Raw genomic sequence first — 12,196 nt, 5'->3', positions numbered from 1 at the left:
TTATCACCCTAACTTGAGGAAACTCCTCTCTCTACTTTCAAACCAACCATGCACGTAAACCGAAAGAAATGTGAAAGTAGTACAAAAAAGATCACTCACTTTCAAAATTTCGACAATATGCTTCGCGGTCTCCTCCCAAAAATTCCTTTCTTGTGGCATTCTTCTCTCCCTTTTAGATATACCACTACAGTTTTTCCTCATTAATGGCCTAATCAAGCCCGGATCTCTTCAAATAAAAAAAAAAATCCTATTTTGACTTTTCAAATCAGATTTTTAAATTCTTCCTACAATTAAACCAAATTCCAATTAAGCCATAATCATCTCAAAATCAGAATCAAATAATGTGACTTTCAAATTTTTCTAATTTTCCCTTCATTAAATCAAGTTTGGTGGAACATAATTAAGGAGATTTGGGGTCAATGAAAAAGAAAGACTTTTCATTTGAAATTAGTATATTTTTTAAATTTATTTATTATTTATTTTATTTTATCAAGATTTTTATTTATATTTGAAAGTTCAGACAAAATACGGTATTTACATAGTGTCAATTTGACAAAAAATTATGTTTGTGACTTAATTATTTTTGGGTTTACGAGCATTTTGGACCTTAAAGTATCACGCAAAAAGTACCATGAATTGTGAACTCTTAAAATGTATAAAATAAATAATGAACTTCCAAATCTAGAGTAAATTACCTCCCACTTTTAACTTATAGATAACACCATCAACTGTTGACTTTGTAAGTTCTATTCAAATGTTAATGTGGCAGCCTCTTGCTAATATCATTAGTTAATAAGCACCACAAACCTTAAACTATTGTGTGAACATCATCCTGGACCCTAAATCTTGAAATTCAGAACAAATTAATTTCATCATTTATGTGTAGAACGTTGAAAGTTGTGTAAACTAATTTAGCTTTAGCGTGATCCTTCGAGGTGAATGTATTATTGACTGCAGCGAATGACTCAAAATTTTGTAAAATGATGTTTTTGCCCTACTTTTTTGTAATGTTTTTCAAACAATTAATATCTTATGCTTCTGTATACTCTATAACTCTGATTTAGTCTTATTTTAAATAATATTTATTTATTTAATAGTGAAAACTTGGGTTCCCATTTTGAAAAGAAGTTTTCACATTAAATAAGTAAACATTATTCAAAATAAAACTATATCAAAGTTATCGAGTATATGAAAGTATGAGACACCAATTATTTTAAACACATTACAAAAAAGGGGTAAAAAAACTTCATTTCATAAAATTTTAGGTCATTCACTAAGACCAATAATGCGTTCGTCATGGCGAACCACACTGAAACTAATTTGGTTTATATAACATTCAATATTCTACACATATAAATGGTAGAGTTAATTTGCTCTAAATTTTAAAGTTTATGGTCCAGGATGCTACTTATGCAAGAACAACATTAAACCATTTTTTATTGTAAAAGGGGATCATTATAATACCAAACAAAAAACAGAGAGAGATACCAAATGCTTTTACACAACTAATTCAACAGCAAAAATACACTTTAAATCTAAAACAAAACCAAGGAAATTTGATTTTGATCATCCACTCGTGACGTTAAGTACTTATATTGGAGAATGATAAATTGAATTTAATAATGAGATTTCAAAATTTGATACTAATATAGCAAAATTTGACTGCTTTAAATTCCATAATACCAATGTCAAATATTGAAATATCAATATCAAATTATTTCAAAATTATAATTGAATTTTGATATACATAGATGTGTTTGAATTTTTTTTTTTTTTTGAATGGAAATTGGATACTGCTATATACTAAAAAAACAAATACAAACAAAAAACAAGGAGAGTCTTTATCATTCACTATCTATATGAAAGATGGTTGATGATCGAAGACACAAAACTCACTTGTGATAAGGTGACCATGCTTAGCTAACATATGCGCAAGGTAATTCATGTCTCTATATATAAAATTTATCAAAACATTTAAAACCTCATTTAACATATCAATAATTCTTCAGATTATATCTTCAAAAGGCTGGTGGTGACTCTAGAAGGGTGTGATGAGATTAATAGCCTCAAAATAAACATTATAAAATCAATATTTTAATATTTTAAAGAAAATATGGTTTTGAGTTTAAAATTAATTTTGACATGTTTAATGAATGTTTGAATAATTTTAGGAAAACATGATTTTAGGTGCATATATGATTTTAATATGAAATATGGGCATATTTTCACAAAATCAGAATTTTAACCTTTAAAATATATTTATATCATAATCCAAACAGGCAGAGTGGCTGCTGCGCCTTTAATTTCCAAAAATAAAAGAGAAAAGAAAAGAAAATCATGTTAGCCCCACATTACAAGTTATTATTATACATGCCAAAGAAAATTCCAGTTAAAAAGGCGTTAAGTATTGTTGGCCAAGAGTAATCCAATTGTGATAAAGGATAATGCCTCCTCGCCTGATTTCTTCTTCATATATTGTAATCTACACTTCTAATTCATTCATTCCTTTGAGAAGTTCTCTTCATTTGAAATCAGCATTGGAGCCTTCTGCACCCTGGCAGTGAAAAGTTAAAAAAAAAAAAATGCAAACGTGCTCTCATTGACAAGTAGAGATAATATACTTCATCAAGTGATGTGTTAGAATAGAATATATTAAGTATAGCAAATTCATTTCATTGCGTGCCCAAAACAACATCGAAGGATTCAAATTTCGGTCACCACTCACCACTAGCAATAAACATATCACATGATATTGAGCCAAACAGGGGTTCTAATTATTACAAAATCTTAAGTACCAACAGAAACATTGTGTGCTTAAAGATAGACTTCTTTTCTAGGTTAGATCGTGTGATTTTGAAGCCTGAAGCTTTATCTACACCTCCTTCCACCCCTTACTACCTAGACTAGCCTTAGCCTCAGGAGGCCTGGTTAAAAATCACCTTTGATCTAATTAAAATCTTGATTAAGAAACACTTGTACTTAATTGTATAAAACAAATTACTCAAAAGGTCATTTTCATAAATAAATAAAAAGAGGCCATTTATCACACAAAGCTACCTAATATAACAAACAAATTTCAAGTGTTATCAAGAGAAAGTCCATATGAAGGCAGTGTGATCTTCAATCAGTTTTCATCAGACGCATACACGAGGGATGTGAAAACTGTTAGGAAATCTTGTCCTCTATGAGAAATGGACATTTTAATTTTGGATCACAAGAGGCTGCATGAAAAATCAAACCCGCTATCGAACACCAAGAAGGGCTAGTGGCATGCCGCTATGTAACAAGGCAATAGATCATTTTTTATCCATTCTTAATTCATAAAGGATGTGGGAAAGCCATCCTCAGGCAAGTGATTCTATGGCTGAACACGAAGAGGCAGAAGCACTTCTGCCAAGTACCATGCTGGTTTGTCTTACTGACAAGTTCCCACAATCTTGTAGACATAGCTCCTCCATAGTAGAGGCCTTGGGGAATGGAGTCTTTAGATTGGGACACTCATGAATTTCTAACCTTTTTAAATGAAGGTGCTGAGGTAAGGGCATCTTCAACTTCGGACAATCACATATAAAAAGTTCTTGAAGACGGGGAAAACTAGCACCTTCATAGCTGATATTCCATTCTTCCCATTGTTTCATTTCGCAAATACTTAACTGTGAAAGGGATTGAAAGGGAGTAGTAGAGGAGCCACTGCCATAAAACTCTGGACCAATCACCGTTATTCTATCAAATCCCCCAATGCTAAGTTTCTCAAGGAAAGGTAGTTGCCCAAGTGGTGGCAAGTTGACACAAAATGTACAACTCAACAAACATAAAGATACCAAATTGAGATGAGGATCACCCAACCAATCCGGAAATCTAACGCCCCCATAGCATTCAATAAATAGCAGTTTTAAATTATAACTTGGTTGAAGAGCCTTCAATATGCACTCTTCCTGTTCTTGTGGCACTTTGCGATCTGGAATCCATCTCCATTTCAAATCTAGTTTATACAAATGCTTCTCTTTCAAATTGGCCTCTTGGACATTCATAGGATCACTTGCATTCTCTAGATTCAAAATAGTTAATGTACCCCTTAAATGATTTAGGCTTCCTAATTCTTTTAGATCATATCCTTCATGTTTCCTCACAGCAAAGTGAGTCATTGTCCGGAGATGCTTGAGTTGTCCCATGTATTTGGGGGTCTTCTCTATGACACAATTTTCCAAATCAAGATGATGCAAGTTAATGAGTTTGTACAACTTCGATGGCAACTTTCTCAAGAGGGAGCAATTTTTTAATTTCAGAGTCTGCAAATTAATCATTGAGCAAATTGAATCTGGCAACTTCATAATTCTACTCTCAGAAAGATCTAAATAACGCAAGTGCTTCAAATTGTTAATATTATTTATCAACCCTTCAACATTGCAACTTCCATTCAAAGATAATGCCCGCATGTATTTTAGATGAGGAAACACACTGAACAATTTATCTTTCTTTTGCTTATAGTGCCTTGCTGGTCCTGTATCATTTATCAATACAATCAGATATACTTTTTAGGTAAATAATATAATCAGATATTTAGTTCCCTTAAGAACATGTCCATCGATTACAACAGATGGAATATTCATCAATTAGATCACAAGCCATCAAAAAGAAAACATGACAAGTGCGGAAAAAGCAGTGAACTGAAACACAATGTTTCTAAAGTATCGTACAAATAATTAAAAAAAATAATGACATCAGATATTTGAGCTTAGACAGACATATTATAAGCTACCCAACAATAAAGGGAGACAGAATCATTATAATACAGGTTTGCTGGAAATTTACTCAACTAGATGATGCTACTTGGAAAAACCTCTCTGTTATACAGCAGCAACTTCCTCACTTTGTCACTACTACACCTCTTCTTTGTGGGGGGGGGGTGTTATAAGGGCTTTATTGTTATTACCCATAGAGTTAGCTAGAAGTGAGAGAAAATGTTAGTGACTTGTCTAGGGGAAAGAATATATCCGTTGTACCTATCCTTTTTCCCCTTTCTGTCGAACGAATATCTAATTTTCCTCTTCTGCTTATATGCCAATATCAAATAGCAGGAATAGCTAAGAAAAACAAATGACAAAAAAAATGTAACGCCAATGAAATCACATATAAATTGAACAATTTCTATGAAAACATCAACGAATAGACTACAAGGAGATATAAACCATGGTTCCATATAGCAAAATGAAGTCAAAGATAAAACGTTTGAGAGATATCAAAGAGAGGGATTGGACAACATACCTTTTACATAACCATTTTGGAACTTGAGGAAGCAACGTAATTGGTGGCACAGGGAAATATCCTTTAAGTTGTTGATATCATAGGTTGGGAATGAAATGTAACGAGTCTCCCTAGAAATTTCTTGGGCCCAATCACCCTCTAGCCGTAGACAAAACTTACCCATCACAGATTTTGCCAAGTCATTTAAAAGGTCATGCATAATGTATTTATTGCTTTCTTTTGATGCTTCAAAAAATGACCTTGACTTCAAAGAGTTGAAAATTTCCTTGCCCACTTCTTCAATGCTCCCTCTTGTTTGATTGGAATGCAATAAACCTTCTGCCATCCATAATTGGATTAGAACATCCTTGTCTATGACATAACCTTTAGGGAAGATGGAGCAATAAGCAAAACAACACTTAAGATTTGAAGGTAAATAATGGTAGCTCAATCTTAAAGATGGTATTATATTGCTATCATCCTCTGATAAATTCCAGATATCACTATGCAAAATCTTATCCCAATATTGACAAGAATGTTCAGTATACAACAAACTTCCCAATGTTTTTATTGCTAGAGGTAATCCTTGACACTTCTCAACAATTTGTCTACCAATCGATTCAAAATTTTTATCTTCACCATGATGTTGGTCATTAAATGCATGTTTTACAAATAATTTCCAACAATCTTCAACTTGTAATGGTTTCAAAGGATATGTAAGGGAAGAGTGCATGACTTCTGCTACCTTTATATAACGGGTTGTTATAAGAATTTTACTTCCTTGAGCTGCATCTTTGAAAGGAGTTCGGAAGGCCTCCCAAATTTGACGATTCTCATTCCATACATCGTCAAGAACAAGAAAAATACTCTTACCCATCAATTTCTCGTTTAGCTGACATTGATACGAGGTCAAGTCATCTGATTTTGCAGTGGAACAATTGAGTTCTTGGTGGATTGCCTTTGTAGCTTGAACAACATCAAATTCTTCTGAAGCACACACCCAAGCCCTGTGCTGAAATTTATTTTTCATCCTTTGGTCTTCGTATACAAGATGTGCGAGGGTTGTCTTCCCCACCCCACCCATGCCGACAATGGCAATCACGTCTACGGGTCCTTGGTTCCCACCCATGTTCGGTGATAGTAATATCTCTATTATTCTCTCTTTATCAGCATCACGACCATAGATATCAGCTTCGTCTATCAAAAATGTTGTTGGTAATTTTTTAAAATATTTCCTAGGAACTCCAGAGACTTCTCTCAAACCCAGCCGGTCCCTTATGTTTGCAAGGAACTCAAGGTGAGCAACCAATTCTTTGATCCTTAATTCAATTTTTTTTCCACGTGGATTGACAATAGAAGTAAAGCAGTTATGTAGTTTACCAGTTGCGGGATGAAATTGCAGTTGCAGCTTCTGTCGAGAGGCCTCAGTAGCAATCTCATCCATCAGGTCCTCAGCCCGAAACACAGCATCCTTAAGCTCATCAAGCCAACGCTTCACAGGGGGATCTCTGTATTGCCTTTCCTCAGCATCTTCAATAACTTTGTCGATGCAATTAAGGGTAATGTCAAGTCTTTTCAGCAAGAAGCCATCCTGGATCTTTCGGACACGGAAGAAGTCAAGAATGTCACAAGAAGCCAATCTTTCAAGAGCCAACTGAATGGAAGACGTAAGCAACGCTCCAGCCACCAACTCAGCCATGGTTTTCAGATTTCGATATAAGGTAAGACAGAAGGTATCCAGCAGCAGCGCAGGAAGAAATTCGAAACAGATGGAAGAAGGCAATATGGGTGGTATGGCAACGAGTAGCACCTAAGGCGATGTTGATGGCGGTGGGTGGTTAGGGTTCAAGCGCTGGTGTGAGAGAGAAGGAGAGGGGATGAGATTGGGAGTGAGCGAAGTACAGACAACTCGCCCAAAAAAAGGAAATCAACGAAAAAGTCTTATGCGGAAGATCAAATGGCCCGGTGATACCCAAGCCCCCTTTTAACGAGAGAGGCGGCAGGTTCGATTCGGTGTAGTGTGCGTGGGGGCTTTTCTTTAAAAAAGTGCAGGGTGTGAAACATTTTTGAAAAAATGATTGTAATTTTTTTTAATTATATAAATAATAATTCAATCCTTCAAAATATCATAATTTTAATAAAATTTTTAAAAATTTTTTTATAAGTTTTTTAATAAAAATATTATTTTTTTATTGATAAATTATAATTTTTTATTCAATTCATGCTTTAAATAAAAGTTATGATTCTTTAAATAAAAATTATAAATAAAGTTTGTTATTTTAAGAATCTACTTTTCAATAATAGAAATTATGCTTGACTAATTATAATTTCTCATTCAACTCTTGTGATTTAAAGAATAAAAATTATTATTTCTTAAATAAAAGTTATAATTATTATTAATTTTTTAATAACATAAATTACATTTAACAAGTAGTGATTTCTTACTCAATTCTTACTAATTACAAAACAAAAAGTGTGATTTCTTAATAAAAGTTATGATTGAGATTTGTTAGTTTTAGTTAGGATAAAATGATCTTTTCCTTAAAAAAATTATTAACAAAGACATTCCTTAAGACTTCATTGATATTGTGGCATTTCGATAGATCAAATTGTCGTGTATGTAATTTGAAAAAATTTTATTATCATTTTTTAATATCTTTTACCTTCTTTTAAGGGTTTATTGGAAAAAGGCCTAAAAAAAATCTTATTGAGTTTGAGTTAAAGTTCATTTTTGTTCATATTATGAGCTAATTTTGTTTCTCAATTTTAAAAATTTCCTCCATCATTATCTTAACGTTAAAAACATTTAACCTTTGTCGGTTATCAGTTGATCCTACTACTTTTTATTATTTTTTATCAAGTTAATGATAATTTTTAACATGATAAATAAGACATCAATGGGTCTCACAATTCTATCATTGTGCTCGTTAGTCATCAGCAGTACAAAATTGATAAATAAGGCATGGAGGTTCATATAGAACTACCAAACGAGTCTCATACCTTTTACCTTATTGCTACCAAGAGCGCAAAACCACCACCATTATTGCCTAGCTTCTATTGCAATGAGTAGGGGTGTTCAAGATGTATCCGGCCCGACTAACTCGTACTGGCCCATGCTCGTCCCAATTATATTGGGACGGGTCTATCCCGGCTCGAAAAAATTCAGGACGGGACTTTTATGGGACAGGGCCAAAATAGGGACGAGACGGGACAGGACTCGGGCCAGCCATCGAGGACGTCCCATCCTATCCTGTTTATATTCAGCATATATATATATATATTTTAATTTTAACTATTATTTATTTATTTTAATTAAACTAATTTTTAATAGTATTTTTCAATTTTCAGCTTTAATCCCAAGGACAGCTAAGACATGCATGCGACAGCAGGGAGTTCATTTTTTATTTTTCCCTTTCCAGTTTCCACTTTCTAAATCCAAACTTCAGTTTCCAGCTCTCCCTTTCAAAGCTCCAACTCCAAGCCTCCAACCCTCAACCGCAAATCAGTCGTACAGCTCAGCAAACCTTCAGTTTCGATCCTTTCGATTAGAGGCTACCTCCGCACCACAATCCACACGTTCCTCCCTGAATCTCCTTTTTGAACTATTATTATTCCCTTCATCGTGAACGCTTTTAGATCTGCAAGGTTATTTGACGGACGCAGCTGCAAGGTTATTCTCTTCTACCCAGATATGGTGCTACCTCAAATCCATCGTTCTCTTTTACTCAGATCTGCAAGGAGTCCTCAAATCTTGTGTGTTTCATTTCTCATTTGTTGTCTTGTTGAATGCTGAGAAATAAATTACTATTCATATTACGAACAATAAAAAAAAGATGACGATGATAATAATGATGATTCCTTGTGTGCGTGGAGTAGAGCAGTTTATGGACTGTCATGTCAAATGGAAGACACAAATAAAAACAGGACAAAAGGGGCCTTGATTGATAGAATGGAATAACAGGATAACGATCTGTATTTTCAACCTGGGAATAATATATAAAATTTGAAAACTTGAAAATGAAATATTGTGGCTTCCCTGATTGAGCATATCTCAATGTGTGTGTATAATTAAAAAATAATATACCATATTGTGATAAAGAATCAAGGCCGAAGAAGTTTGGAGACCTAGACTAAAATTATTATAGAGGCTTCTTAAGTTATGATATAATTAATGAATTATATAATTTTCATTAAGACTAGCTAGGTTTCACGCTCATTTCAATAGCGTTGGGTAAAAAAAGTTCATTTTATTATTACTTTTTTGAATTTCAAAACATACACAGAGCCATTTTTCAATGAATGAGTGATAACTGATAAGATATTACCGATAAAAATAACAAATAATATATCACACATTCTCAATAATTAAGATCATAATAAATTAATTTCTAAAAGAAAAGATCAATAGATTTTTCTATTTTATGAGTTGCCTCAGTGGCCTATATACAGGTAATTAAACACAGCCATGTTAAGAATGCTAGTTGAGAATCAAAAATGGGACTTTGTTTAATGAAAAAAATAATGAATAAAATCATGAATATACTATCAATAGATTTCACAGTTCCATTGCTAAAGGAAAATACTATTCATATTTGAAATATATATGCCCATGTATATACTATCTATATTTGTAGATTGATAAAAGTAGATACTTCATTACAAATGCAGTATATATATCCATGTTTTAATTAACTTGATTATATTAATTTGCATGTTAGAATTCTATTTAACAAGAAAAAGAAGTTGTGATGCTTCCAATTGAACCTATTACATGCATAATTTTATTTGCATTCTCTGGATTAAGTAAAGCAAATATTGACCATATAAATTATTTAATTATTTGGTTGCATGATTTAGATTATTTGAATGTGTGGAAATTTAATGCCCTTGATTTTTATGCATGCCTATTTGAATATTTAATATGAGGTTTTAATCAGTTAAGGATACTTGTTGTTGCTACTGTTGGCCAAATCTACATTACGAAGAAAAATGGCCACTACACCCACCCTTCAAGAAAATGTAGAAATAATAGAAGGAGATCCTGAAAATGCTTCATCACCTAATATTGAAGAGGAAAATGAGTCAAAGAATGAAGGAGAAAGTGGAAGAAAGAGACACAAATCAGCTGTTTGAGCGCATTTTGAAAGGTTGCCATTGGACAAAACTAATGGAGAACCCCGTGCTAAGTGCAAGTATTGCCCAACAACAATTGGTTGTGATTCTACAAGACATGGGACAAATGGAATGAGAAAACATGTAAAAAAATGTCCCAAAAATCTGAACAAAGCAAACAAGTTGGCACAGTCTTTGCTATCGGGCTCTCAATTAGGGTCATCTAAAACTTTGAGTCATCATCTATTTAATCAACTCGATTGCAGACAAGCCATTGCTATATTTGTGATATTGGATGAAATGCCTTTTAATGTTATGGAAGGTGATGGTTTTAAAGAGATGATGAGAAGGTTAGAACCTCGCTTTCAAGTCCCTTTAAGAGCAGAAGTTATTAGAGATTGCTACAAGTTATACCTTGAAGAAGCTAGAAAGTTGAAAAGGTATTTTAAAAAAAATCTCAAATCTGTGTTTCTCTCACTACTGATACTTGAACTTTCAATCAAAATGCCAGTTATATGTGCTTAACTGCTCACTGGATTGATAAGCATTGGACATATCAAAAGCGAATCTTGAATTTTTGTGTTGTTGAAAATCATAAAGGAGAAACAATTGCTCAAGAAATTGAGAAATACTTGCTGTTTTGGAGCATTGATAAGGTGTTTACAATCACAATTGATAATGCTTCTTCTAATAACACTGCTTTGGCATCTTTAAAAGGGGTCTTGAGGCATTGGAATGGTTTAGTTTGTGATGGGGAGTTCTTGCACTGCGTTGTCGTATGCATATCTTAAATTTGATTGTTTTTGATGGTATGAAGGATATGCACAAGCACAAGTGTATTGAAGGCATTCGGAATGCCATTAAATGTGAAATCTTCTCCATCAAGGTTTCATAAATTCAAGGAGCTTGTGAAAAAAATGAAAATTGATTCAAAGAGGCTACTAAGCATGGATTGTCCAACTAGATAGAATTCAACTTACATCATGTTAGAGAGTGCAATTAAATTTTATAGTGTTTTTGAGAGGATGGAGCAGCAAGATAATGATTATAGAAATTTCTTCTTGGATAAAAATTTGATTGGTCCCCCTAATAAAATGATTGGAAGGATGCAAAAGATTTTGTGATCTTTTTAAAAGTGTTCTATGATATTACTTTGCAATTTTCAGTATCACTTTATGTGACCTCAAATGTTTGCTTTCAACAAATAGTTGATGTCTTTGCAATTTTATATGAAAGTGCAAACAATCATGATTCCTTTCTTTGTGATATGGCTAAGAGCATGTTGACCAAGTATAATAAGTATTGGGGGAACTTAGAGAAACTTAATCTTTTGCTTGTGGTAGCAGTTGTACTTGACCCAAGGTATAAAATGAAATATTTGCAGTTTGCTTTTGAGATATGTTTCCTGAGGCTACACAATGTGAAGCTATGACAAAAAAGGTCTCAGATGTCTTGTATCATTTGTATGATCATTATTCAAGTGAGGTTGACACATCTCAGACTTAAAGTCAGAGTCAAAGTCAGACACAAGGAGCAAGTGAAAGTAGTTTGACTCAATCACTTGGATCAGATCATAGGCCTTTAACTTTCTTAAGTTCTAGGTCTAGGGCTTCATTTCAAAGGTTTCTCGCACAAAAAGAGACTGAGATTCAAGAATATAAGTATGCAGAGGTGGACAAGTATTTGCATGATGAGTTAGTTGAAGCACTTGATCCAAATTTTAACATTTTAATATGGTGGAAATTGAATTCAGCTAAATATAAAGTCTATTCCTTGATTGCACGTGATGTATTGGCCATGCCTGCTTCCACTGTGTCTTCAGAATCTGCATTTAGCACAG

At 33.4% G+C, this 12,196-nt stretch overlaps 1 protein-coding gene across 7 annotated transcripts; it reads right to left on the bottom strand.

The window, feature by feature from the left end:
- Positions 1–2,728: 2,728 nt before the first annotated feature.
- Positions 2,729–7,224, bottom strand: LOC129298393 (putative disease resistance RPP13-like protein 1). Of its 7 annotated transcripts, none has more exons than XM_054936798.1 (3): positions 6,625–7,224; positions 5,266–5,583; positions 2,729–4,501 (listed from the first exon to the last, which is right to left on the bottom strand). In XM_054936798.1, the coding sequence occupies exons 1-3, from the start codon at positions 6,941–6,943 to the stop codon at positions 3,345–3,347; spliced, it is 1,794 nt and encodes a 597-aa protein (XP_054792773.1). In that variant the 5' UTR covers positions 6,944–7,224; the 3' UTR covers positions 2,729–3,344. The 7 variants fall into 7 exon arrangements, with proteins under 7 accessions (XP_054792773.1, XP_054792767.1, XP_054792769.1 ...); XM_054936792.1 differs by having other exon boundaries at positions 5,266–6,441; positions 6,625–7,223; XM_054936794.1 differs by having other exon boundaries at positions 5,266–5,628; positions 6,118–7,222.
- Between the last annotated feature and the right edge of the window lie 4,972 nt (positions 7,225–12,196).

Source organism: Prosopis cineraria, unplaced genomic scaffold (genome assembly GCF_029017545.1).
Source record: "Prosopis cineraria cultivar Desert tree isolate PC_DT_omini unplaced genomic scaffold, ASM2901754v1 PC794, whole genome shotgun sequence".
NCBI classification, from domain to species: Eukaryota; Viridiplantae; Streptophyta; class Magnoliopsida; order Fabales; family Fabaceae; genus Prosopis; species Prosopis cineraria.
Note: the sequence above shows the minus strand (reverse complement) of the source record. Positions and strands in the feature narration are given on the sequence as shown.